We start from the raw sequence: 27,758 nt of genomic DNA, 5'->3' as shown, positions 1-27,758 counted from the left end.
CCACCCGTTATTCGAACGTTCAGCACTGGGCGCTGAACGTTCGACGCTCTAAACAGGTTAAAACAGAAACTCTCTGGTTCTGCTGATTTGATTTTTGTCGGTCTGGTATTACTGTTTTTATTAAACTTTTGGGAGGAGTTTTTTGTGTGTTGTGTTTTTCACTTTATTGCTATTTGTGTGCTACATTCATTCGTTGGGCATAATTCACAAAAGTAAACTTAGACTTGAAGACTAAGTTTAGACCTAAAGCCTTACTTTAGACTCCCAGTTTAAGTTTCAACCTAAAGTCTAACATTAGACCCGAAGGCTAACTTTATACCTGAAGTCTAAACTTAGGGCCATATTCATTAAAAAAGTCATTTAGCGCAGCAAGTTACACTGCTGTGCTGCATGACAGGGAAAGGGTGGGAATATGCTGTATTTAAATGAATATGGTGCATTCCTACCTTTGTCCCTACGCTGGCGCGGTTTGGGGTGCCAGGGTTCGTGATTTGTAAGGAGGATTGTGTTTGAGAAGGAAGGGGCACCTTCCTACAAAAAACATTCATGAGAGGCATATTCCTCTTTCTATGTGGGCTGTAGAATGAAGCACAGATAGAAAGAGGATGTAACAAGGAGTAATAAATATATTTCTCCTTGTTATGCCATCTGTGAGAAGACATATGTTTTTGGCGCATCGAAAAGTCAATGACTTTTGGTAAATTTGGAAATGCATCAAACCATGGGAGGTACTTGAAAGCACCCATGCAATGCCCGTCGAATGTCTTTCTAGTGCAGAGTAATGCAATGCCGTGATTTATGCTGCATTACGTTACTTCTGATTTTTTAAGCTATTCACGGCAAGAAGGTGGACTTGCATAGATTCATTAATTGCATTTTGGACTTGCATCGCTGTTGTACCATTGTATGCGGGCATGAATAAGAGTCTAGTCTATCGCCTACAGATGATCCAGAATGCAGCTGCTAGGCTGGTCTTAAATCTTCCCAGGCGCTCATCAGCATCCATGGCCAGGAAAGATCTTCATTGGCTTCCTGTTCAGTCTAGGATCGCCTTCAAACTTCTCTGCTTTGCCCATGGAGCTATCTATGGTTCGGGACCAGAAGGCATTAGGTCCCTTCTTGTTCCCTATCTCCCAGGCAGAGCCCTTCGATCTTCCATTAAAAATCTACTCCTTGTTCCTAGATTCTCCAAGACTAAATGGGGAGGCAGAGCTTTTTTCCATCTTGGTTCCCAAACTATGGAACTCCCTCCCCCCTGCCCTGGCAGGGCAACCATCTTTTCTACTCTTTCGAAAGGAGTTGAAAACTTTGCTCTTTCAAGAGGCCTATCTATAGCCATGGACACGGTGACCCAAGGCTGTTATTTCGATATATGCTTTGTCTGGTGCCTTGATGCCCTTGGGCTAAGTTGCGCCCTATAAATTGCCTTTCATCCATAACACCCAATGGATTTCGTCTCATAAATATTAAGCCTGGGCGTAGTTCGCGTAGCCGCACTCCGCGAGCTACGCGAAGATGCACTTGCACTCCGCGAACTACGCATAGCTCCGCGAGCATGCGTAGTAGCTTGCTTGACCCGTTCCCAAGCCATTTTTTGTCTTCGGGAGCGCCGTGGAACTCTGGAACCTGCTCAACACCACATCTCCAGACGTCGCCTTCCTCACGGAAACATGGATGAACGCCTCCTCAGCGCCCGACATCGCCGTCGCCATCCCGGACGGATACAAGATCACCCGGAGAGACCGCGTCAACGAGACAGGAGGAGGCATCGCCATCGTCCACAAGAACACCATCCGCATCACGACCAACTCAGACGACACCCTCACAGCCGCTTAACATCTTCACTTCCAGATACACACCGACCCCAAGACCACACTCAGAGGCACCCTCATCTACAGACCCCCAGGACCTCGCACACAATTCAGCGAAGACATCGCAGACTTCATCAGCCCGCACGCCCTCGCCTCCGCTGACTACATCCTCCTAGGGGACCTCAACTTCCACCTGGAGAACAACAACGACAACACCACCACCACCCTGCTGGACAACCTCGCCAACCTCGGACTCATGCAACTGGTGAACACCCCCACCCACTACGCCGGACACACACTTGACCCAGTCTTCTCCTCCAGCAAGTACATCTCCTTCAGCCACTCCACCGGGCTCCACTGGACAGACCACAGCTGCGTCCACTTCAGCTTCAGAAAGACCACGACTCACCACCACCCGCAACAGGATCCCCGCAGGAACTGGAACAAGATCACCACCGACCAGCTCACCACTTCACTGAGCCAGAACCCGCCCGCCAGCTCAACGGACCCCAACCAAGCAGCCAACAACCTCACACAGTGGATCACCAATTGCGCTCGCCCAACCAGCCTCGACCACTCGCAGTCCGGCTTCCGCACCAACCACAGCACCGAGACCGCCCTCATCGCAGCCACTGACGACATCCGAGCCCTGCTCGACAACTGGGAAACAGCGGCCCTCATCCTCCTGGACCTCTCCGCAGCATTCAATACGGTCTGCCACCGCACCCTAGTGCAGCGCCTCAGCAACATCGGAATCCAAGAGAAGGCACTGGAGTGGATCATCTCGTTCCTCACCGGAAGAACCCAGAGAGTCCGCCTCCCCCCGTACAGATCCAAGGCCACCAAAGTCATATGCGGCGTACCACAAGGATCATCACTCAGCCCCACCCTCTTCAACGTCTACATGAGCCCCCTCGCAGCCATCGTACGCCAACACAACCTCAACATCATCTCCTACGCCGACGACACCCAGCTGATCCTCTCCCTCACCAACGACCCAGGAACCGCCAGAACCAACCTACACGAAGGGATGAAAGACGTAGTCGAGTGGATGAGGAACAGCCGCCTGAAACTGAACTCAGACAAGACGGAAGTCCTCATCCTTGGATCATCACCCTCCGCCTGGGACGACTCCTGGTGGCCCCCTGCCCTGGGCAGCGCACCCAAACCAACGGACCACGCACGCAACCTGGGCTTCATCCTGGACTCCTCCCTCTCGATGACCAGACAAGTCAACGCCGTCTCATCATCATGCTTCAACATCCTACGCATGCTCCGAAAGATCTTCCCATGGCTCGCCACCGAAACCAGGAAGACGGTCACACAGCCACTCTTCACCAGCCGACTGGACTACGGAAACACCCTCTATACCGGAACCACAGCCAAACTCCAGAAAAGACTCTAACACATCCAGAACGCCTCCGCACGACTCATCTTGGACATCCCCCGACACAGCCACATCTCCGGACACCTGAGAGACCTTCACTGGCTCCCCGTCAGCACGAGAATCACGTTCCAACTCCTCACCCACGCACACAAGGCCCTCCACGACCTGGGCCCCAGGTACCTCAACAACCGCCTGACCTTCTACACTCCCACCCGCCAGCTACGATCGACCAGCCACGCCCTCGTCGCCGTGCCACGCATCCGAAGATCCACCATGGGAGGAAGATCCTTCTCCTACCTGGCAGCCAAGACTTGGAACTCCCTCCCCATCCACCTCCGCCTGACCCAAGACCACCTCTGCTTCAAGAAGCAACTCAAGACATGGCTGTTCGAGCAGTAGCGGACCCCCCTCCCCCAAGTGCCTTGAGACCCTCTGGGTGAGTAGAGCGCTATACAAATATCCTGATTGATTGATTGATTGATTGCCTGCATGCTCGGGATGTGTAGCGCGCGAAGTTACCCATGAGGTTTGTCCCGCCCGCTCGCGTCCCCTTATTTCCGGTCACTACTAACGTGTTCGCGAGTTATTCTGTGCCAGATTGCAGTTTCTGCGTGTTCGGCAACTCGATCTTACCGACAAGCATCCTCGCGCACGCGAAAATGCTATTGAGCGCACGAGAACTACGCTACGCAGCAGTTTGCGGAGTATTCAACAACTTTGCGTTCTCCGCGGAGCGCGGAGTTGCCGAAACTCCGCAAACTCCGCGAACGGAGCGTAGTTCTTCGCCCAGGGTTAATAAATATGCCCCTCAGACTTCAGGTCTAAACTTAAACTTCAAGTCTAAGTTTAACTTTGTGGATCGGGCCCTGTGCCTCTAAGTTAAGCCAAGCTACCAGGTGGTTAAGCACAAGTCAATTTAGTGAATTTTTGGTGGTTAACCCAAACAAAGATTGTGGTTTTTGTCTAAATACTTTGTATTATAGGAACGCTCTATTCTGTGCCTAAGGGTGAGTTGAAGCTTCCTCAATCCTTAGTCGTTGGCCTACGTTTGCAAATTTGACATGAAAGATGGCTCTGGTATTGTTGTATCTGATCCATTAAAAAAGAAGGGTGAGGTACTTTAGAAGAAGATATGCTGAGCTAATTCTTCCAATGAGATCGTAAACTTATTCTGCTAAGACCTCTCAAACCGATTTGATAGACTTTTAATTACTGGTGTTCAAGAGTGGGAGGATTGTTCTCAGCTCTTAACAGCATTAGGGTATAGGGCTCATGAACATTTACAGCTTATACATGGACGCCTCCCTTAAAACATTTTCTTCTTAGAATGCTATTTTTCTAGCAGCAGAGGAGAATTGGTGAGGAGTTAGGATCTGTGATTGATAAGTAATTTAATAATCAGAAACACAACCAGCCTTTACAGTATACTTCCATGACCTCAAACAATTCCTCTGAGAGGGGTCCCCAAAGAAGTGTTTATCTTCAAGAAGGAATTGTTACAGCATAAAAACACATGGAAATAGTAAATTTCACTCTGACCAAGCAGGTAAGAGTACCCAGAAGCATCAATACTGGGTATGCCAGGTTATTGGTTCCTTCAGATCTAAGAGGCCAAGTTTAGAGGATAATGAAGGCCCATTCATGGACCAATGATGCAACTAGTGTTGAACAAATTGGTTCTAAAGATTTTGCCAAGAGACTATACAATTGATTCCTGTTCAATTGCTCCGGGTTCTCATTTCATCCATACCCCAACGCCCAGAAATGCACAGGTGAATAAAACTCTAGACAAGAGCATTGCTGCAGGGTTTGTTAAGATGGCTAGTATCCCTGTTCTACTGCAAAAAAGTGGCTTGGGGCAGTATTTAGCTGTATTCCTAGTGATGAAGACATCAGGAATTACAGGATGGTGATAGGCCTCGATGGCGTAAACAAATTCATAGTAACATTTCATTTCAAAATGAATACCTTGCAATAGCCATCTCAAGAGTAGAATTTAAGCAGATTTGCAAGATGCATTGATATACATCCTCATCATTATCTCAAATTAGATATGCCTCAGATGTGTTGTCCTGGTTCCTAGGCCTCAACTACTGGTAATCTAAACTGGTCCTATGACTACTTATAGAGCCTTTCGGACCCATCCGTCTGCCTCAGAGTCTCATTTTCGTGCCTCTTTTGAGCTTTGCCACATCTTTTGTGAGAGTTTTGTGCTGTGCCTCATTTCTGCGCCTTTTACAGAATTTCTCCACTTTTCTCCGACATTTCACCCCCTCATTTCAGATATTCTTCCACCTCTGCCATCCTTACTTTTCCCGCCTACCTCTTCCCAACCTCTCCTTACCCGTGTCTTCCTCACGCCTTCTCCCACCCCTTGCACTTCTCCCCCTCCCACAACCTACTTAATGGTGACCAATGTGCATCTGCTCAGCAGTCACACACAGTGGTTGGGCCACTGGTGCATTGTAGTCCACCTAAAGCAAGCCTGTTTGTGCTGGTCTGTGCCCGGAACATGCCCAGTGCTTCAGACAGTGGTCTGTCCGACCTTCACCACTATCCATTCTCCGATTTGCAAGCCCTCATCACCGGATGCCACCATGACTACTGCCGCCACTTCACACCTAACTCCATAGTAGAACCTTTCTCATGCACTCATTGCAACTTCTCATTTAGCATCACTCATGTTCCACTCGCCACTCACACCTCACCCCATATTGCAAGTATTCTCCTCAACACCAGATCACTTTGGTAGCACACCACATAGGTCTGGAACCTCATTGACATGCATTCCCCAGACTTCCTTTGTATCTCTGAAACGTTGCTAAACCGGTCATCCACTCTACCATCCAGAGGCCATCCCTCCTTGGTACAAGATCGCTCACCTAAACATTAACCACAAACTCAGAGGGGTCTCACAATTATTCACAGAGATATCATCACCTGCACCACTTACACGGACAAAAACATTGCGTTTATGGTACATATGCATTTCTGTCTACAAGTCAGCTACACCACGACTATCAGAGGCACCACTACTTTCCAACGACCAGGCCCTACCCTCAGCTACCTCCTCTCTAACTTCATCTCTCTCATCTCCATCAGATCCAATGACTTCACACTGATCGGTGACCTCAACCTTCAACTTGATGACCCGATGAACCCCAATTCCACATCCCTTCTAAAGAACCTCCAGAATATTAGACACAATGCAGGACACACCCTTGACCCCGTATTCATAAACAAGCAAAATGATCTGTTTCAGCCACCTCACCCCGCTCACATCGACGGACCACTCCATTGTACACTTCCACATCAACGCATGACACTCCAGCAACCTGAAGCCAGAAAACAAGTTCAGGTGCAACTAGAGAGAAGATGGAGAACCATCCAAGACAGCATCTCAAGACACACCTACAAATCTGCACTTAGAAGATATCTCACCCAGATCAGACAAACCAAGAATGAAATCCTGCACCAACTCCGATGAAGAACTTTTTAACATTATCAGAGAATTCTGTAATCCAGTTGCAGCCACTAAGCCCATCACCCCTTCACAGGACCTTACAACAGCCACAACAACTTTTTCAATGAGAAAATACTCAAGAGCTACAGTAACTTCATACCACAATTGACCTCAGAAGACCTCATCAGGCAACTACCTACCGCCACCATGAACGTCCGTCAACTAACAAACAGGAGCCCCCTCATTACAGAAGACACTGCAAAATGTAGGAAGACCATCCATTAGAGGGACCCCCTCTGACTTCTGCCCTCACCACATCTGCATCTTGGGTGGAACACTGATCAGCACCAAACTCAACACCATAATCAACACCTCTAGCCTTATCGGAAATATATCCAGATAACTGGAAATATGCAGAGGGCATCGCTCCCCTGAGGGAAACCCTCAGCAGATCAGCATGAACTCAGCAACTACAGACCGATCTCACTCCTGCCATATCTGCTCAAAGTCATGGATAAAGAGATAACAGGTAGCTCTCAAGCACCACCTTCTGGACATTTATCAGTCAAGGTTGGGCAGAAAATACTGCATGGAAACCAACCTCTTGACGGCAACAGACAAAATGTGGACCAGCATAGATATAGGGAAAGTGCTGCTCTCCACCTTCTTGATATCTCAGTAGTCTTCAACAATGTATCTAATGACACCTTCGTCTCTGGACTTCATTACTGAGAAATTTAAGGACCTTCCTTGAGATCGATTGCCTCCTTCCTCTCTGACAGAATTCAACTAGACAGACTCCCCCCATACACCTCATGAACCTAAGAAGCTTGGTGGGGCTTCCTTAGCCCAACCCTTTTCAATGTCTACCTGGAAACCCTTGTATGCATCATAAGAGCCCATAACATCAGCATTGTCTCCTACAATGACTATACACATCCTATCTCTCAAAGATGAAAAGAACACCACCATGACTAATTTCACCTCCTGCATGACCAATGTCACCAACTGGATAAGAACTGCCTAAAACTCAACGTGCACAAAACAGAGATCCTGATCTTCGGAAACAAGGGGTCCCCATGGGGCTCCTCCTGGTGGTCAACCAAACTGGGAAAAAACCACACCTGAATATCAGCCTAGATGACGAGCTCACAATGACTTAACAGCTTAACGCAGTAACCTTATCCTGCTTCCTCATACTTAGAATGCTCCACAATTAATCTCAGACACTAGATATCACTCAGAATCACATCCCAGTCCATCGCTATTTTGAAGACCATTCCATCTCAGTTCGGGCCCAGCCATATGTAAATCAGTGTTGATCCTGCCCCAAAAGGCAAAAGTTCCGCTTGAACTGCTAGGCTGGTCCTAGCTAAACTAGAATACAAGGATCTCAAGAACCGTTTCACCCTTGTTATAGGCTCATGAGCTGGGTACGGTTTGGTCTAGTGATGCAGTGTGCACAATACCCATCGTCTGGTTATACCCCTCACACTTAGGGTGACAAACTAAAGTACACCAAAAATAATGGCTGGAATGCTTGAATTATTTTTAGTCACTGGTAATCACTCAGGACCACATCCTAGTCCATCGTTATTTTGCTAAAAGCAATAGACCGGTATGCAACCCTGAGCAATTGCCAGTAGCTGAGAGAATAATTTAAACATTCCATCATTCATCTTGTTGTTGTTGCAGGTGCTGCCCTAAGTTAGGTGGGTATGCCCAGACGTGGGTTCCCTGTTCACTGTTGCACTGAAACTTAGCCATACCTGATTGATGAGCCCTAATCAGGGCAAAGCAGGTCCTGGTTTGATTGTGTTCACTTGGAAACTGGCTTGCAGTTCTGGCTGGACTGTACCCATTGGTGTAGGGTCAAGACTGATTTGCATATGGCTGTGTCCAAACTGAGGTGGTATGCGGGGCAAAAAAACATTGACTGGGAAGTGGCCCTGTAGCAGTTGCCGGTGGTTGAGATTATTTGAAGCATACCAATTATCAACTTATTGTTCCAAATTTGCTGTGCGCAAATATCAATTTAAATACTCCCATTTGTCCTCAAGACAGCTCTGAAAGAATTCACGAATATCCTGGCTCCAGTTATGGTTATTTTGCAGAGTAAACTAGGATACATAGATGTTGGGACAATTTGCTGATTCAGTGCTCATCTCAGTCTTCTATATCAGGGCTTCTTAACAAGTCTGGCCAAGTCACATCTTTAGCTCACACAGAGACTACAGTATATTGTGTACCTCTTCTGGTTAGATGTAGTCATATTCGGAGTACCAGAAGCAAGATCAAGGAATATATTGCTTCTCATGCAATAATTACTGGCAAAGGACACTGAGCATAGTTCGGAAGTGGCTATTAGTAATGGGAGACAAAGTAAGTAGATCAGGACAACAGAAAGATTATTTAAAATAATATATTTATTTCAGTATGAGTTTTTTGTGTCCCTCCTCATTGTTTGTAGTTTACAGGCAGCTACAGTTTTCATATTTTCCTGGGCATTAATGAACTGGGGCTGTCAGATTGTTGTGTGCCACAGCATTGGCCATCAACAGTAATGCAATATTGACACTGATTTCAGCCTTACAAACAATTTGAGGCAGTTGAGGCAGAAACCAATAAACATTAAAAACAGTAACAAATATTGCTTTCCTGGACCCACTATTCGTAGCAACAGATGCCAGCAGTCTGGGCTGGGGAGTGACAACAGGCTCAAAGTCAATTCAGGGAAGGTGGTCCAAAAAAGATGTTTTTAGGTTTTTCTGTGGCTGGCCCTTCCGTATTTTGCATGCAGTGGTAAGGAATTGCCAGTCGTTATTCAAACATGCAATATGGTGGCCAACGCCTATGTAAACAACCACTTCAGAATGTGATCAGTGAATCTGAATCATATTGCACTTCAGGTGTGTTTTTAGACAGAAGTAAACCTCCTTTCTCAGTTCACATTTGAGGAAAATTCAATATCAAATTAGATCCCCTGAGTAGTATTTTCTCAAGTCTCCCAGATTTTTTAAAGATAAGCCAGTGATTTGGGATTTGTAAGCCATTAGAAAGCCCTGCTGTCTATATTCTATTCAAGAATCCTTGATCCTCAACCGTTAGGGGAGATGCTCTTCTATGTCTTTGGCCAAAGACTATCCTTTACTTTAATTCACCTTCATTCAAAGGGTTCTAAACATTTTTTAGAGGGACTTGCAGAGGTTTTGTTCATAATTCAACTGTGGCTAAGGATGGCCTCTTTCATCTGATGGCCTCGGAGAAAGAATAATTAATTGCCCTGTCTCCTGCCCTCCTATCAAACTTTTTCTACCGATGCCGCTTCTTGGCTACTCAGTCCATCAGTGTGGAAGTTGAGCAGTCAAGACTTTTGAGTTACCTTTCATTGCTCGTCCTTTAACAAAGTGTCAGTTTAATACTTTATTCCATCTTACTTGTGTTTATTAGAAACTCTTTCTATTTTTACAGGGAGGATTTGAATAGAAGCTATATTTAGATACCTTGAAGGTTTAATGGTCAGTAGTTAATGTTGTTTAAGTCACATTCGGGTGATTTATCTGCGATACAGTCTCTGCTGAAGTGGTTATTCAGGGGTTTTGATTTATTGAAACTTGGTCTGAGGGAACTGTATCATCATTGGAACCTTCCCATGATTCTGGTATCTCTTCAGAAACTCCTCTGTAAGCCTGTTTGGAAGGTGGTTGAACAGTTTGTTTTCAGTAGAAATCATAAAAGTCAGTAGATTAGGTGGATTAGGTGGATTGTGTTGTCTTCTATGCCAATTCCCCTATCTGCGGCTTTTTGAGGATACACTTGTCTTGACATCAGGTCCAAGTTTTATCCTCAAGGGGAATTGTTCCTTCCATACAAATCCAAAGATTGCACTTCCACCTTCATTACTCAATTCGGATAATAATGACAATTCCAAGTTGCAGATTTTCTTATGGTAAGAACAGTAAAACTGTACCTTGATAGAGGACAAAAGTCCTCACACAGTCTCTCAACCTTTGTCCTGGTAAGAGAGGATATAAGTTATCCAAGGTCATTTTAGCACATTGGAGTAAATCAGTGATTTCTTCAACCTACCAGTATCAGATGAAGGGTTTTCAGAGAAAATGTTAGGTAGTCAGCCAGAGGGATGTCGGCCTCCTGAGCTGAGCGGGCTAGGGTGTCACTGACATCTATGGTTGAGCAATATGGGCTACTAGTGTACACTACTTTCTCACTAGAAACAGTAACGACTCAAGAGAATGACTTGTTATTTGGAAATGTCTTTCAAAATCAAGTATTGCTTAGATATTTGGTGATATTTATGTCAGCACATATTATTTTTTCTGTTGCAGTTCAGTTTGCTGAAGTCAATAATACAGTTCTTGAGTGTACTTAGCAATACTTCTGTCTTGAGGTGATTTAGTCAGTATCCACAGTTATATCCTCATTGTAGAAAGGGATAGGATGAGGAGAGAGATGAGGAAGTAATAGTTGAATTTCCTATTGGTAATTGTCATTACTTTGATTTTTCCCTCATCATCTCATTACGTACATTCACCTCCTCATCCAGAACGTTTATGACAGTATTAACTCTACATAGTGACTCTGCTGACATATTTCTTTACAGTCTTACATTCTTGGAGCAGCACCATGAGGTGAAGAAGAGTTTTGCATACCTCAGAAAACTGCTAAATATTACATGGCGGAGACCGGCACCAAAGCTTTGATTGACAGTAATGAAAAGGTGGGTGCCTTGTTGTGTGGGCTTAACCATTCAAATGACAATGCAAGCTAGCACAGAGGTTCAATATGGATAGATGAGTTGCATGCACAAGTTCAGTCTGATAGACATGTGTATATGGAAGGTCTGTCAGGTATACAAGAGAAGGTACTCAGAGCACAGACTGTGTTACAAAACATCACAACACCTTCTCACCCTCTATGAGGCACTAAGGGTATGTGCATTTACAAAATATTTTCAACAACACTGACAGGTCTCTCCATTCATACTTTCTATGCATCAAATAATATGACTCTCTCTAATCAGTCTCTGACCATTTCTCAAATGTCATTGCATTTTGAAATGGAAGCTCCTCCAAAATGGCTGATTAGATATCAAGACTTTACTTCAGTGGTGACTTTGCTTCTGGTACTGAGTTGAGCCATACCATAATATGAGCCTGAACCTCGACCTGTAGAAGTAGTCAACTATGGTACTTGTTGACACTTTCCTATAGGCATGCCCATCTCTGGGTGTGCCTTTACAGGAAAGAAGGTTACTGTACACAATATTTTATATTGGCATTTACATGTAACTATGTACACTTTTTACACATGCACACTCAGAAGTTCCCTTTCACATGATAGTGGAGTATTATGAGTAAGATGTTGTGTTAATTTGCTGGACATTTTTCCTCTCCAATTTAATAGCTTTTATTTCGATTATGTTTTTCTATCTAGTAACGGAACACAATCAGTATTGTTGGTGAAGAGTACTATTGTGACACAGTGCAATCATAATTGACAAGTGAGTCAATCAGATATTTTCCAGAACAATGCATTCCTATGGTGCAGCCCACCAACCATCACAAATCTGTTGATGAATTTAAGGTGATACATGTGAAAAGTTAGAAGGACTGTGTCTGCAGGAAGTCAATTCTAGCCTGCCACCAGAATTGTATTTCAGCTAACAAGAGCAATCCATTCACCAGTGCATAATTGTATTAAAGAAACATGGCTCTCCTGGAACTCATTAAAAATAAATTGCATTGCCATGTATAGCAACAAGTATTTCGTCTAGACATTGAGAGCGAAAAGCATGTTTAAAAAAAAAACAAAATAGCGCATTATAGTCACACAATTCTGTTCAGTTTTTCAAGTTTAAATGTACGTTAGATAAAAAAAAACAAGAGACTCGTCTTTTGTATCCTTCTGAAAACATGTAAGGAAGAAAGTGTTAAAAAAAAGGCTAAAGCTTAGTATGTGTTCATCTAAAGGACACAGCCTCAGTCATTTATCATAATGTTCCATATACACTTGAATTTCATTGGATATAGCCAATCAAGTTTGTGTGTGCCATTTTGTTGATGGCAATTTGATATAGTTTCATTGTAGAAGCTTCTCATCAGGACAAGTAATCATGGGACTTCTTACTTTGTTAGAGTAGCCACATGCTCAAGTCTGTGGTCCTCGGGAGCAGACATGTAAGAAGTATCGGAGCAAACAAAATCAAAGGTGGGAACTAGGATAAGATTATTTGCCCTATGAGTCATGAATTGCACATTGACTGACCAAAATACTGTATTGGATTCGCAGCGAGAGACATTGATAATTGCATAGTTCTCCTACACCTACCGCGAGATAAGCAGCAGGATTGTCCGCACATTTCAGGTTATGTAGTGTAGTTCCTAGTTTCCCACTAGGCCCTGCGCATTGGAATAACATAAACAGTAGTATCGACGTAAAAGTGCGGATCTTCCAGGCCTCTACTGACTATGCTAAACTTAATTGGGTTTGTTACCAACTAGCTCAGAGGTCACTGGAAACTTTCTTGACTGAATAGGAAGTGATCAGCTTCCCTGGCACAGACAAGAAGGGATTCAGTTTTCCAACAACCGTGCAACATGACAACTTTGCTCCTCAGATCAAGAGTCAATCTCTAGGGTCGTGTCAAACAATAGACAGTTATTTTACTCAGTCAGGTTAGTGCAGATTACTTTCACAATATGTAGAGAATAGAGAGACGGGCGTTTGTCAATAAAGGATTAACATTTATTGAACAGTCTTTCTTCTCGTACAAGAGAAATGTATTGCCACAATTGCAAGACTTGTTATGATAAAAAGTACGTACAGTAAGAAAAGTATTGCGAAATAATACTGTAAAAGCATTGATATGGTTTCTTAGCCATACAATGGTTTAAAAGTAATAAAACATATATACATTCATATATACATTAGGCTAAAATACTCAACTGGTGCTTCTAACTACGCCTACCCCAGTGTACCTGACCTAAGCCTAATACTTGGGAGGGGAGTAAGTAAGTAGCTTCAGTTTAAGTTAGTTTTGCCAAGGTTTGCTTCAAGAATTCTCACTAAGGGTTTAGTCAACACCATACCTCTGAATAGAATGATGGAGGTCTGGTATCTTCTTCAGGGAAACTCGGTATCCCAGTCACCCGCGAGGGTAGACCAGAAACGCTGGAGCTGGATTTCTCAGCAGGAGAAAGACAGCGTCTCTCTTCAGCGCGTCGAGGAGGAGGAGGGGGGACAGCGTCCGCAGGCAGCTGGCATCTGCTGGGCTCTTCGCAGAGGGACAGCTGTTCAGCTCCTAGTTTCACCACACCATCCTTCAGGCTTTAGCAGCGATAATGGTATCAGCAGCTTCAGGCGATGGGCAGCAGGCTGCAGCAACAGGGCGCTAGCTTCAGCTAACAACGGGCAATTGCTTAAGGCAACGTTGGTAATATTTATACCTGACAGGTGCCTGGTTTGACGTAAGTTTGCTGGACATAAGATGTCAATTAAAGATGTCACTAGGAAGTGATAGCTATCAGTTGCTCATTAGAGTTCCATTACTAATCAAAACACAGCAAGCGGGGATTTCCAGGTTTGCTGAGTTTTTATCTTGTTGAAGAACTCGGAGTGTTAATCTAGGAATCTCAGATAGTGACTTCTGCTCTGTCATTGCACTAGTTGGTTGCAAAGGAAGTGGCAGAGAAAACTATTCTGGAATGTGGCTCTGTTCGTGTGAGGCCAGAGATGACTTTCCGAATATCGCACTTGAACGGTTATGCCAATATAGGGAATAAATGGATTTATAGCCGAATAGGGGCATAAGGTCACAGTATCGATCAGGATCCTAGATAAGCACGCAACAGTTATATCCACCCTCACCAGTCTATGTCCTCTGAACTTAAATGGGATACTTTTGCGATCCCTAGTGCAACCATAGGGTACGTACCCTATTGCGGTTTGATCACTCATTTCCACATTATTGGCATTAAGAATAGCCGGATGTATGAAGAAACTGTTATTCTACATAGCTAATGTTGTTCCCTACTTTGTAAAAGATAATGTTTTTGCATGTTGTGGTTGCAGGTAGTATATAAAATAGAAATACAAATAGGTATCTTCCATTCTAAGAGCACCCAGTACTTGTCATGGACTAATTAGTCTCAGTACAAAAAAAGAAATGCAAGCCTTACCTCATTTTGTAGATCTCTTATCATTTTGCTTTTCCTTTCCATTTCGGTCTTTAAAAAATTGATCTGAAAGAATGCAGAATATTTTTTTAAGAAAGAAAAAAGCTACACTATAACTTGAATATTTGTATTTCAAACCTTAACAAAACACACAAATCCAGTGATGATGTGTTCATTTGAGCAAACCAAAAATGTCAATTTCCTCTAGCCTGTCTCTATTATTCACAGATATTTTGAAAATTTCCTGTTTTGGCTTACGTTTAAAGAATCAATAATTGCATTATTATGTAGAAAGCATATTTGTATTTCTAAAAGCAAAATACCTACTTTTTATTGTTATTCTTTGTATGGGTATTCCTGGCTTTGAAAGAAACCCTCTTTGCATGGACCTATTACTGTGAGAAATACTGAAGCCTATAAATGCTTTAGTATGAGCTTGCAAATGAGAAAACAACAGAAAAAATGGCTTATTTATTGATTACTAATGTTGTCCCAAAAAGTTAAATCGCTGCGCTCTCTTGTCATAGTCCTTACAGAGCGAGCAATAGCTCCACCCTCCAAATGTATCTCCAGGCTTTCAGAGTGCTAGTTTACGATCCCTCCGACAAGGCACCTACCAAATTTCCTGTCACATGTTAGTAATCACCATACACAAGTTTCTGTTTGGGTCTCACTTGGCGACGCAGCGCAAAGCGCTGTCGCCAGCGAGAACTATTCTTACGGAGTTGCCTCTCATGCGAGACAAGAGATGGGCACGCGCAAGAGACGGACTGCAAATGTGGACACATGCGTGAACAGGAGATGTTCACATGCGTAGGGCTCATTTCCAGTCTGTCTCTTGTACATGCCCATCTCTTGTCTCGCATGAGAGGCAACTCCATGTGTAGCGCACGCAGGACAGAAGATATGCAAGCGCGCGGCAGACGGCATCTTGCGTCTTTGCTGTTTGTTTTTAATCACAGTTAAGTTTCACTTTAAATGTTACACAAAAGCAATGGAATGTAGCTCATAAGCATACTTAAATGTTCTGAATGTTTTCATATGTAATCTAAAAACTTGGCAGCTATGAATACATGCTATCTGGCGCCTGAAGACCATTTCTCGTGGAACAAATAAACAGCAGACAGGTAATTGGGGCGCTGATGTCGACTCCAGCACCTTGGCTCGGATCAGGACTCAATGCCCCCATTGAAAGAAAATTAGTAAAAGTAAAGACACGTAACCACATCTTTTGAAAACAAGCTTTTGGTTTCTTTTGGTTTTTCATATAAATACAATCTGTGCGGGCAAGTCGGCCGCGGCCGGGAAGGGCTCGTCCTGTTTGGCTGTGCTTTCCTTGGCCCGCCTCTTTTGGGCCCTTTGAAGGCTCATGGCCGGGGCTGACTGCCCGCTTGTAAGCGGCAATGGAGGGGAACCTGGTTGGCAGCCGGAGGGGGCACTGTAGCTGGCAGCGGGTCCTGGAAGCTCTGCCAGCTGTAATCACAACTGTGCGCCTTATAGCGGCCCCTCTGTGCTTTCGGCTTCAGACACACGGGTAAGAAGGTGATGGATACACCGCAAGCATGTTTGTGTTCCCAGACCCAGGCTACAGGACTAAAGAGAACAGTCACTCACCACCGCGCACCAGCCCGTGGCACAAAGGCCATGGTGAACCTTTACTTACCGTATCCGGTATCCCGGCACCTCTTTACTACACATTCACTCGCCACCAGTCAGAACCAGGAAGCATGTACTGAGCAGGCCCAAGGATTACAGCCAGCACTCACTCCCATAAACCCCCGGGCGCAATGCTAGAGTGAACGCTTACTTACCACATTCCAGTGCCCTATGCGCCATACAATCAGCAGCATCTGAGACTACGCACCACACGATTGGAGAACGTTCACTTACCACCACCCCAGAGCCCTAGGACTACATCGGCCATTTGAACGTAGGCAATTTGTTTTACTGTGATTAAATTATATGTAAGGCACGTTGAACTGTATTGTGGCTCTACTGCTAGGAAGCTACAATAGATAGGGCGTGGAGGGGGTTAGAAGAGACCCAGACAACAGAAAGAGGCGGGAAACAATAACATTATTATAATACCAAAACCTTAAATTCTCTACTTTATGGGGAGCCAGCGCAAAAAAGTATGATCATGTTTGTCTGAGGCTGTAGGCCAGCTTAGCTGCCATGTTTTGCACTTGTTTCAGTAGTTGCTGCAGACTAGATCTAACTTTGCACGTTATTGAGTAGCTCTTGTCTACGAGTAAGATTTGACTTGCGTACTTAAGTTAATAAATTATTTGCAACTTTGGGGCATATGTTGTACTGACATAGTGGGCAAAGGATGCCCCAGTGTATAACCCTCTTGACTCCCCTTTTTCCATAATCTGCACCCAAGTGGGGGGTTGCCCCCCACACGATTAGCAACTATGTAGTCTCCCCATTCATCTTTCAAAACGTTGGTGGCCATCTACCACTGAATGGTTTTGTGACACTTTCCAGCGGGGGTGTTAACTGAACAGATTCACTTGGATTTTTAATGTCCTTCGTAACATTGAGCTGCGAGTCTGAGGTCACAAGACAGAAGCGAATACATAACACAAAATAGATAACAGACAGTTGTGAAGAGGGGACCAAGGCACGCAAAGGAACTAAACATGGCTACAGGGAGAAAGAGGAATGATGGAAAGCTCAAAGAAAATAAAAACGAGAATGAGTGAGCAAGAGTGATAATGCAAAAGAAGGGAGGAAAAAATGCAATGCGGGAAACAAAAAGCAGCAGGGACAGTAGTTTGTAAGGAACGAAGACAATAGAAACATAGGAAACATGATGGTAAAAATGCTGTGGAACTTCCTAGAAACTATTGAGATCACTCGCCTCACTCGCACACTCACTCACTCACTCACTCACTGAATGGCAACCATGCAGTTCCAAGTGGGCTGTATTTCATTTTCCTGGATGCTCTCTTGAACACAGTATAGCAGTCACAGATTCCCAGGCACACCCCTGAGAATGTGACTGTGACCATCTCCAAACCATTTCTGGAGCGAAGGACTGGCTTATTGTTGAATTCACAGTTAATATCGGGGCTGTCAAAAACGAGTGACATGACACTAAAGTGTAAATTAATATATTTTAAAAAGGTTTCGGAAAGAGATGATCATTTAGAGGTTATTAGGAGAGAGGCTGACTAGAGAGATCACTAGCTGTTCCTTAGCTACTCTTAAGAGGGCAGAAAAGAAGTGCCTTTTTGGAGTGGGGTGTCAGGAAAGGATGGGGGTACCAGAGAAGGATGCTGGTGCCAGAGAATGATCAAGGGCACCAGGGGAAGTCGAAGGTGACCTTTAAATTATTTAATAGAGGCAAGATCTGTAGGAAGCCCAGAGACAGGAAATCAGTTAACCATGAAATCTCCTTGTCATGACATCAAAACGACGCCATATTCTGACATATAAATGTACAGGAATGTAAATGTACAGGAATTTATATAGCACAAATCACCTAGCAGTTTCTAAGCGCTTGCTTAGGGAACCCGTCCTGGTATTCCCCTGTGAGATAACCCCAGCAGGGTATCCACAAGGTGAAAGCCAGGCATCCCACCGCAAGGGGCCATTGTAGGGAATAAAGCAAGCTATTTCCCAGAGTCGCAGAGTGTGAACCCGTGAATCGAGTAGGCACCGGAGCAAGAATTGTCAAGTCCATGGACATTTTAGGACTCAAGACCCTGCCGAGCCGGGAATTGAATCCTGGTCCTAGGCTGACCTCTGCTTCCAGGTCTGCCTCCTCTAACCAGTGAGCCACACTTCTCCACATAAAAGTGGTGACACGTGTAACAATGTGGTAAATTACATCATGGCACAACATGTTAGTTTTTTACTACTGTGGGAACGTTTTTTCTTTTTTTTATAAGTGCACCCGCTTTCAAAAGCAAATAGTCATTGAATGAATACCATTTAATTGGGTCATAGTCCCATTTAATATTCAGGGTATTAGAAGCGAGAGGGGGTGTAGGAAGTGCCAGATGAGCTGTTATGGTAAATTACCTAATGGAGCTGGTAACAGTTAATATGACTATGAAAAGCACCTTGCAAAGAAAAACAAGCATTTGCAATGCAATAGGTCTCGCATTTGCGAGAGTTTGCATTATTGGCATTGTAAATGACAATGCCTTTTATTTATGTGTTTACAAAACCTGCAAGCGGTGTGTAAACACCCACTTTGTACTTATAGTCCTTGCTTACAAGAAGCAAGGCAGGTAGTAAAAGAGATGCAGTCGCTGCCAGCCTTGCTTCTCATAAGTAACCACTATAAGTACAAAGTACAGGTTTACGCAGCACTTGCAGGTTTTCCAAACACATAAATAAAAGGCCCTGTCATTTCCAATGCCAATAGAACAAACTCTTGCAAATGCGAGAACTTCTGCATTGTAAATGCTTGTTCTATCATTTGTTCATGATTTGCTAAGCAATCACAATACTATTTTATCATACAATAATATATGTTTCCTAAAAGAAGCTGTGCAAAGCAAGCTCATGTTGTGTCCACTAAAACACTGAGGAGACAGTAGAGACTGCTAAAGGTGGGAAGGGGAAGGGGGAAATTAAAAAGAAAAGACAATGTCACTTACCTGCCAGCCGCCACCTCTCCACCGTCCTCTTGGGTCGGCAGAGGAGGCACAAAGGCTTCCAAACTTCCCTAAGCCAATCATTACGCTGTTGTCATCAGCATTACAGTAGAGCCATGATTGGTATGAGAGGCCTGGTTTGGTGCTCAGACAAATAGTGGGAGCCTGTGTATGTTCAGCTGTGCCAGGTGGAGGACATGCTATGTGCTCATGTTTTTTTAGGCCGGTCCAAACATTCATGCACACTTAGATGAAGGCCAGCACTCCCACCCCTGCTCGTTTGGCATCCCAACCCCACCGGCACCTCAGAGAAACACAACATAGCCAGTACTGAAAAATAAAATGATAATAACATGCTGTTATTATCATCATATTTTTCCACTGGGGCAAAGCTCCTCCGCATTACCGAAGGAGCTGCCACTGTTGTGAGCCAGTAATGCAGTCAGCCATCCATATAGAACCAATATGTTTGCATTCTTGAAATGGTAAAACAATGATACATCAAGGACAGTAAAATAACATAATGTCCTCATAAGGCCTTATTTATGAAAGCTGTTGTAGTGGTGCATGGAAACAATGATTTAACAGTTTTCACTGCACCTTCCTAGAGACACTATGCTGCTGTGAGGCAGGCGTAAGATATTGATGCAGTAGCATCCTAGAAGTGTTGCAGTGAAATCTCACAGATTTTGCTGAGCACTCCTACGACACTTTATTGCGGGGGAATGCCCACCAGGTATATTATACCTGATGCAGCTATAATGTGGAGCGGTGATCATCACTTTGTAAATATTGCGCAATGTGGTGCATTATTTACGCTGCTGCAGCATTACAAAATATGATGCAAAGGTGGCGTAAAAGTGATGCAGGCATTCATAAAAAAGGCCCAAAGTTTCTAGGAAGTAGCCACGTAGTGCTCTGCAGATGAAATGGACAGCAAGCAAGCCATCCATTGGCACGCCCTGGATTTCTGTAGTATCCTCTTCACAAATAGTAAAATATATAGAGGAGGAACAAATAATCTAAATGTGATGAGTAGTGGCCCGGGGAAGCGTGATGTAGGCCCGATCATAATAGATGGGCAAAAATTGACTTCAGTAAGATCTTTTGTTTATTTAGGAGTGGCCTTTGCTGCGAACGGCTCCTGGAGTGAGCATTTCGCTCACGCCAGGAGCAAGTTCTCAAAGGCCACTAATTCAATTTGAAGTTTACCTCATCCTAAGACCACGGGCGCTCTTTTAGCTGTACAGAAAATATATAAACTTCAGTGCACTCTGGTGGCCACATACGGTGACGAGATCTGGGTAATGGTCAACTGCTCAGTAATCCAGCAGGAAGAAAATAGGTTTTGCAGAAAATTACTGAGAACCCCAATTTCCACCCCCCAATACATATGTCACAAAGAGCTCAATATTAATTTTATAACTGATTTTGTCCGGGCACATCCGGCACTTATGTGGGTATCAGTGTGGAAGAATATAGCGGCGTCCTTGACACAGCTGATTATTAAGGACTGCTTACATTGTGACAAGGGCCTAGAAATCCCATGGCTAAGCGCTGTGCTGAGTAGCTTGCGCAGTATAAATTAAGAAAAGGTCTTCCGGGATCCCATATTAGCAGCCTCAGTTGCAAAAAAGGAAATGCAGAATGCTTTGTACTCCCTATATAATAATGAGCGGGAGTTGGTAGAGTCCAGGAAATCAAATGTGCGTAACTACATGGCTATTGAACAATATTGTTATCTGCTTCACATGTATTTGACTTTACCGATGAGTCACTGGGAAGCAAGCCTATTGTTTCGACGAAGAGCTGATACAATTTGATTTGCACTTTGCTTTCCACTTGGTTATAGCCAAAATCTCAGTTTTAACTTGAGTTCTTGTGATGGGAAGAGTGAGCAAACTATTATGCACTTCATATTGTTCTGTATATATGATATCAAATACTCTAAGCAGTTTTTATATCCATCTTTTAACAAAAGAAGACCAATCACCCTGGAGGAAGCGTACTGATCAATACTAGATTTAGATGATGTTGAACTAATCTTCCGCACTGGCACTTTTCTCAAAACCGCAACAAGGGCGCGGAGATCTATGATGGACCGCTGACAATGTATGATATAATTTGTGAATTGTTTTTAATAATTGTATATATCAACTTGATGGTTAGTTTTGCACAAGGCACTTTGGATATCTGAATATTAAATTTTAATTTTTTGTATTAACTATTGTGATGAATTTGTGTTTCTCGTGCTTTTATGGGTACTATCGTATCAGAATAAAGTAGAACTGAACTGAACTGAACTGAAATAATCTAAAGGGTAATGATAAAGGACCAACTAGCCCTGATACTGAAGTACACTGATTTTCCAGTGCATGTAACGTGAACAGAAAATGGCGTCACTCAAAGAGAAAGATTTAAGAAAGCCAATGAATGATGTGAATTGAACCATCATACCATGTTGTCATAAATGGGAGCAGACTGTAAATGACACTCTGACAGACCAATGGCAGAACAGATGTGACACAAAGGCCCTCTATGTATTAAATTAAATTGACATGTATTATAGATATTGAGGTATTATTTAATATTATTTTAATTAGAAGATCATGGCATAAAGTTAAGAAGAGATTCTAGCAAGAATGATTACTGAGCAACTCTTATCGATCCAGGGTTTATCAGAGGCAGTAACCAACAACAAAATAATTCCCCACAAAGGTAATTAAGGCATTTCATATACAAAAATACCTATTTATATGCTTTAATAAAGAGCAATAACAATCCACCCTTTAATACCCATCGATTTTAACATATGCTTTTCACAATCAATATAACAGCCCTAACGCATTTAAGATAACTCTTCAAATAAGCAGTTTTTTCCCAATCATGCCAGTAACTGTTGTCATTGACTTATTATAGTGACCAGCTGACACCTCTTACACTGATTGTAGACTTTCTCACAAAACACCTGTTTGGTTTGCAGTCATAAATTACATAGTATACACAATAACTACAGGCAAAGCAAACTACAACCTCCCTTTAGTGGGGTCAGCATGTATTCTAATAGTACAAATCTCTCATACCCATGGTTTGTAAGACAAGTTAACCAGCACCAAAACCCTTTCCTACCATGGTAATCTATGAGATTCCATGTAACAAAATACCTATCTGTAGGCTTTAAAACATTAAACATATGCTTTTCACAATCAATATGTCAGGCCTACTGCATTTGTCATAATTATTCATTGTAAAAAATCAGGCCTATAATCTTTATCATGGGCTTGCCACAATGAGCAACTCATACCTACTGCCTTGCCTCATAAGCCTTCCCACAAGGCAACTATCTGGTGTACTGTAATTAAATTACAATAAGGATTACCACAGTGCAAATTGTATACATCCCTTGTTGGTTCGGAAAGGTCACCAACAACAAAACCTATGCATAATATAATACTCTTGCCAATTCCATGTAAATAAATACTCGCCTACAGGTATTACAACAGTGTAATAGCAATCAACCTATAAGAGCCTATTGTCTTAAACACATGATTTTCACAAAAGTAGGTAATTTCTACTCCTTTTCTCATAACCTTGCATTATAAACAGATCACACCTAAGGAGTCTGACTTAACTTTTCCCAATGAGCCAATAAGGCAGCAAGCCTTTACCAGAGGCTTGACACTATATATAACCTATGCCCACTGAAGTGAAAATAAATTGACAATCATCAGGCATACATTTATAAAATTAAAACTATGTACAAAATTACAGTTACAGAACAATATACAACCTCTCTCAGTAGAGCCCACAAGAATCATTAAAGTGAAATTCTACCTTCGAGGTTTACCATAGTGAGTGACCAACGCTAAGGGGCAGATGTATCAACAGGATATTTAGTCACAAACACTGCAATTCGCAAAAAATCAGCATTTGCGACTAAAAAGCAGGAAAATGGGATATATGAAGGAAATGGCATTGCAAAATTAAGGAATCACAAAATGTGAGATTCCTTAACTTTGCGCAAGCATTTAAGGAATCGCAAAAAGCGATTTCTTAAATGCTATGTAAGAAACACTTAAGTTTAGCGAATTCACCGTAACAAAATCGCGAATGCACCACCAACTACAAGTTGGTGTTAATTTGCGATTTCTGTCACAAACACACTATTTGGCATTTGTGAAGGTGCCATGTGGCGCTCATACAGGCACTTACATCATTAATGTGCGCCACATGTGCACACATGTAAAATTCATGGGGTGCAGAAGGGTGTCCTCCAGAATCACTTCCCAATCATTCCTAAGGGAATCCTGGCCCACAGAAATGAATGGGAAATGATTCCTTAATTGCGATTTTGCAATTTGCAAATCGCAATTTAGGAATATTAAGAAACCGCAAAAAAATTGTGATTTTCTACATACATCCCAAATTGAATTCTCAAATAGCGATTTCTAAAAAATCACTATTTGAGAATCGCAAATGATGGTGATGATACATCTGCCCCTAAAACTCTTCCATGCCTTGCTAAGCCGTGGGTTTGCATGCAACCATATACTTTTCTATTAGCTAAAACATAATGTGATAGGCATGAACTGTTAGAGCCCTAGTGGCTTTACCAAATGTTTTTTGCAATAAGGCAGACCTACTGCCTTAGTAATAACTCATCATAATGAAAAGACCAACCTATCATATCGGGCATAACATTTCCCTGCACACCAATCACGCTCAGAGCTGTTTTGGTTGCCATAACTAATTTAGGCCTATTTTGCTGAGCATAAGCTTTCCCACAAGGCGACCAACATGCGCACGGCCAAAAAATGTGGATGGATACAAAATTACAGTTGGCAAAGCAAAATACCATCTCTCATAACAGTGCAAATCATCTATATATGCTAACGCATGCTCTGGCAGATCACCCTGTGTCCTGTACGGGCGACCTGAAGAAAGATCTGGAGTGCCTGCAATCCTGGCTTCTTGCCAGACTAAATGAGCTTGCTCCCTTACAGCCACCCAGGTCTGCTGCCCTACGGGTCTCTGCCCCCTGGTTCACGGAGGAATTAGCCCACGCCCGTAGGCAATGTAAAGTTGCTGAGCGGACCTGGAGAGTCCAGTATGAGCCTGAGGCTAAACAACGTTATAAAATCATGATGAAGCCATACCATGATCTAATTCTTCAGGGCAAGAAATGTTACTTCGCCAAAAGGATTGAAGACGCAGCTAACTCCTGTAAGGAGATTTTTTCTATTGTGCGCGAATTCACCAGCCCCCGGTCAATCTCTACTCAGGGTGCTCCGGTGGAGACCTGGGCTAATACTATTGCCAATTTCTTCACCACCAAAATCAGGCAAATTCAGGATTCTTTCCCGTTGAGATCTTTAGATGACTTATCTACGATGTCGACTGAGACAGCTTCTCTGTCTCCTCCTGGCCCAGCTTTGCTAGACTTTCCTCCCCTTCCGGTTGCCGCATCCCTAGCCTTGATGAGGAACCTTAAATCGGGCTCACCGTTAGATCCGTGCCCAGCAAAATTCTTAGCGAAAAATGGCAGACGTCATCAACCCTATAGCTAATCCTATCCTCAATCTATCCCTGAGTCAGGGTTTTCTGCCCCAGGCCTGGAAACAAGCCATGGTCATCCCCCTGATCAAGAAGCCCAATCTTGACCCAGAGGCGCCTTCCAATTATAGGCCAATCTCGCTCCTTCCAGCACTGACCAAGATCCTAGAGAAACACGTGCACAGCGTGCTTTCTAACTTCCTGGAGTCTAATGAGTTACTTCATGAATCCCAATCGGGCTTTCGTTCCAAATTAAGCACCGAGACGGCGCTCCTGGAAGTCTCGGAGATCGTAAAGGAGGTGCTGGACACGGGGGGCAGGGTGATGTTAGTCATGTTAGACCTGTCGGCGGCGTTTGACACCGTCCCCCATGAGGATCTCCTCACTAGACTCCATGACATCGGACTAGGGGGGACGGTGCTCAACTGGTTTCGTTCCTTTCTGGCCAACCGCCGGCAGACGGTCTGGGTCCCACCCGGGTCCGCCGAGATGCCGCCATTGGGAGTCGGAGTGCCTCAGGGCTCTGTATTGAGCCCCACTCTATTTAACATCCTTATGACCCTTCTGGCGACATTGGCGGAGTCCTATGGGGCCCGGATCGTCTCTTATGCTGACGACACCCAGCTCCTATTCACCTGTCGTAAGAGCGAAGAGTTCGATGGAGAAAGGATCCGCGAGTGCCTTGGGGCTGTCTTTAGCTGGTTTTCACACAACAGCCTCAAGTGCAACTCGGACAAATCCGAAATACTATTCTTCGGATGCCCATCGGAACCAGATTGGCAGGGATGGTGGCCTGCTGACATGTTCCCTCCCACTCAGTCCTCTAAGTGGGCTAAGAACCTGGGAGTTAAAATTGACAACGAGCTCTCGCTCAAATCCCAGGTCTCTACTCTTACGGGAACTTGCTTTGGGATCCTCAGAATGCTACGCACGTTCTTTCCCCTTCTCTCGGAGGAACATCGGAGGATCACTGTTCAGGCACTCATAGGGTCCAGATTGGACTATGCAAATGTCCTATATCTGGGTCTGCCTGAATACCTCCTCCAGCGTTTGCAGGTTACCCAGAACGCTGCTGCTCGTGCAATTTTTGGCCTGCACCGCCGCACCAGTGTCTCCAATCTCCTTGTATCCCTTCACTGGCTTCCGGTGCGGAAGAGGATACTGTTCAAGGCCATGACTCTCGCCCATAAGGCCTTGCATGGCAATGGTGCCAAATATCTTCAGAGGAGGCTGGATTTCTATCGACCTGTACGATCCCTCAGGTCAGAAGCTTTGGCTTTGGCTCGGGTGCCACGCATCAAAAGGGCTCGGCTAGGCGGCCGGTCCTTTAGATTCCTTGCTCCTCAGCTATGGAATTCCTTACCGGTGTCCTTGCGAAACACCGCTAACCTGCTTGTCTTCAGGAAAGACTTAAAAACCTGGCTGTTCGCTGGATAATCTGTCTCCCCTTTTAGGCCCCTGCTCTTTTTACTGTTATGTTTTCCAGCTCTTTCTTTGGTCTGGAGCACAAAGCGCCGGGACACTCCTTTGGAGTAGCCGTTGCGCTATAAAAGTCCCATTTTAACATAACATAACATAACATAACATAACTATACTCATGGTTTGTCATAACACCAACACCGTTGCCTGCTAAGGTAATCTAGAGCATTCCATATAAAAAAAAACCTTTCTGTGGGCTAGAATTCAAAGTAATAACAATCCCCTTATAAATATCTATTGACATTAGCAGATGCTTTTCAGAATCAGTATGTCAGCTACTGCCTTTTTTGTAACTACGTATAATACACAATCAGGCATATTGCATTCATCATTTGCTTGTCAGCAACCAGCGTCAGCTCATTGTACTGAGAGTAAACTTTCCACAAGGCAGTTCTCCGGCTTGTAGTCATAAAGGTACAAGTGCATTGAAAATTACAGTTGGCAATGCAAAATCTATCTCTCTTAAGAGGAACTAACAAGGATTTTTGAAGTGCATATCTTCTATTCAGACAGTTTATTCGGGTAGATCACTAACATGTAAACCTTGCATACAACAGTAATCTGTGAAATTCTATGTAACAAAATGCCAGCCAACAAGCATTGACGCAGTATAATAATGATCCATCCTTAAACGCCTATTGTCTTTAACACATCCTTTTCTCAATACATAGGGCATGTCTACTGGCTTTGTCATCGAATTTAAAAATAAAAATATGACACCTATAAAATCTGGCATGATTATTTCCAATGAATCAATAAAGCCTATACACTTTTACAACAGCTTTACACTTTATCCAACACCTGCCTATTCAAGTACCACTCATTGGCGACCATCATGCATATAGTTATAAAATGACAAACATGTAGAAAAATACAGCATGCAAAACAGTACACAATCCCTCTCAACAGGGCCTACTAACAGCACAGTAAAAACCCATGATAATCTGTGAGATTGCACGTAACGAAATTCCTGCCGATCACTTGTAATTTAATGTGAGACCATTAACATTTAAAGGCTTATTGGCTTCTACATGTGCTTTTCACAATTAATAAGCTAGACTAACTACTTTTGTCATAATCTAAAATAAATAAGTAGACCGGATTTATGGCATTGGGCATAGCATTTCCAGTGCAACAGACAGACATTTATAGTTTGCTACCATAACTAACTAGGGCGCACAATGTGGATAATAAGTGTTTCCACAAGGCATCAATCAGACACACAGTCATAACATTAGAAATTACAGTTGGCTAAGC

The 27,758-nt window shown here is 43.7% G+C and overlaps 1 protein-coding gene across 2 annotated transcripts in view; it reads right to left on the bottom strand.

Annotated features, from left to right (window-relative positions):
* The window catches only part of LUZP2 (leucine zipper protein 2), a 1,380,972-nt gene that overhangs the window by 670,030 nt on the left and 683,184 nt on the right, over positions 1–27,758 (bottom strand). For both annotated transcript variants that reach the window (XM_086959880.1, XM_086959879.1), the window contains exon 5: positions 14,860–14,922. In XM_086959880.1, coding sequence (XP_086816006.1) covers positions 14,860–14,922 — 63 coding nt within the window. The remainder of the gene's footprint in view (positions 1–14,859; positions 14,923–27,758) is intronic.

The sequence above is a fragment of the Lissotriton vulgaris genome, chromosome 2_2 (assembly GCF_964263255.1).
Source record: "Lissotriton vulgaris chromosome 2_2, aLisVul1.2, whole genome shotgun sequence".
Classification (NCBI taxonomy): Eukaryota; Metazoa; Chordata; class Amphibia; order Caudata; family Salamandridae; genus Lissotriton; species Lissotriton vulgaris.
This window is presented reverse-complemented; position numbering and strand designations above follow the sequence as displayed.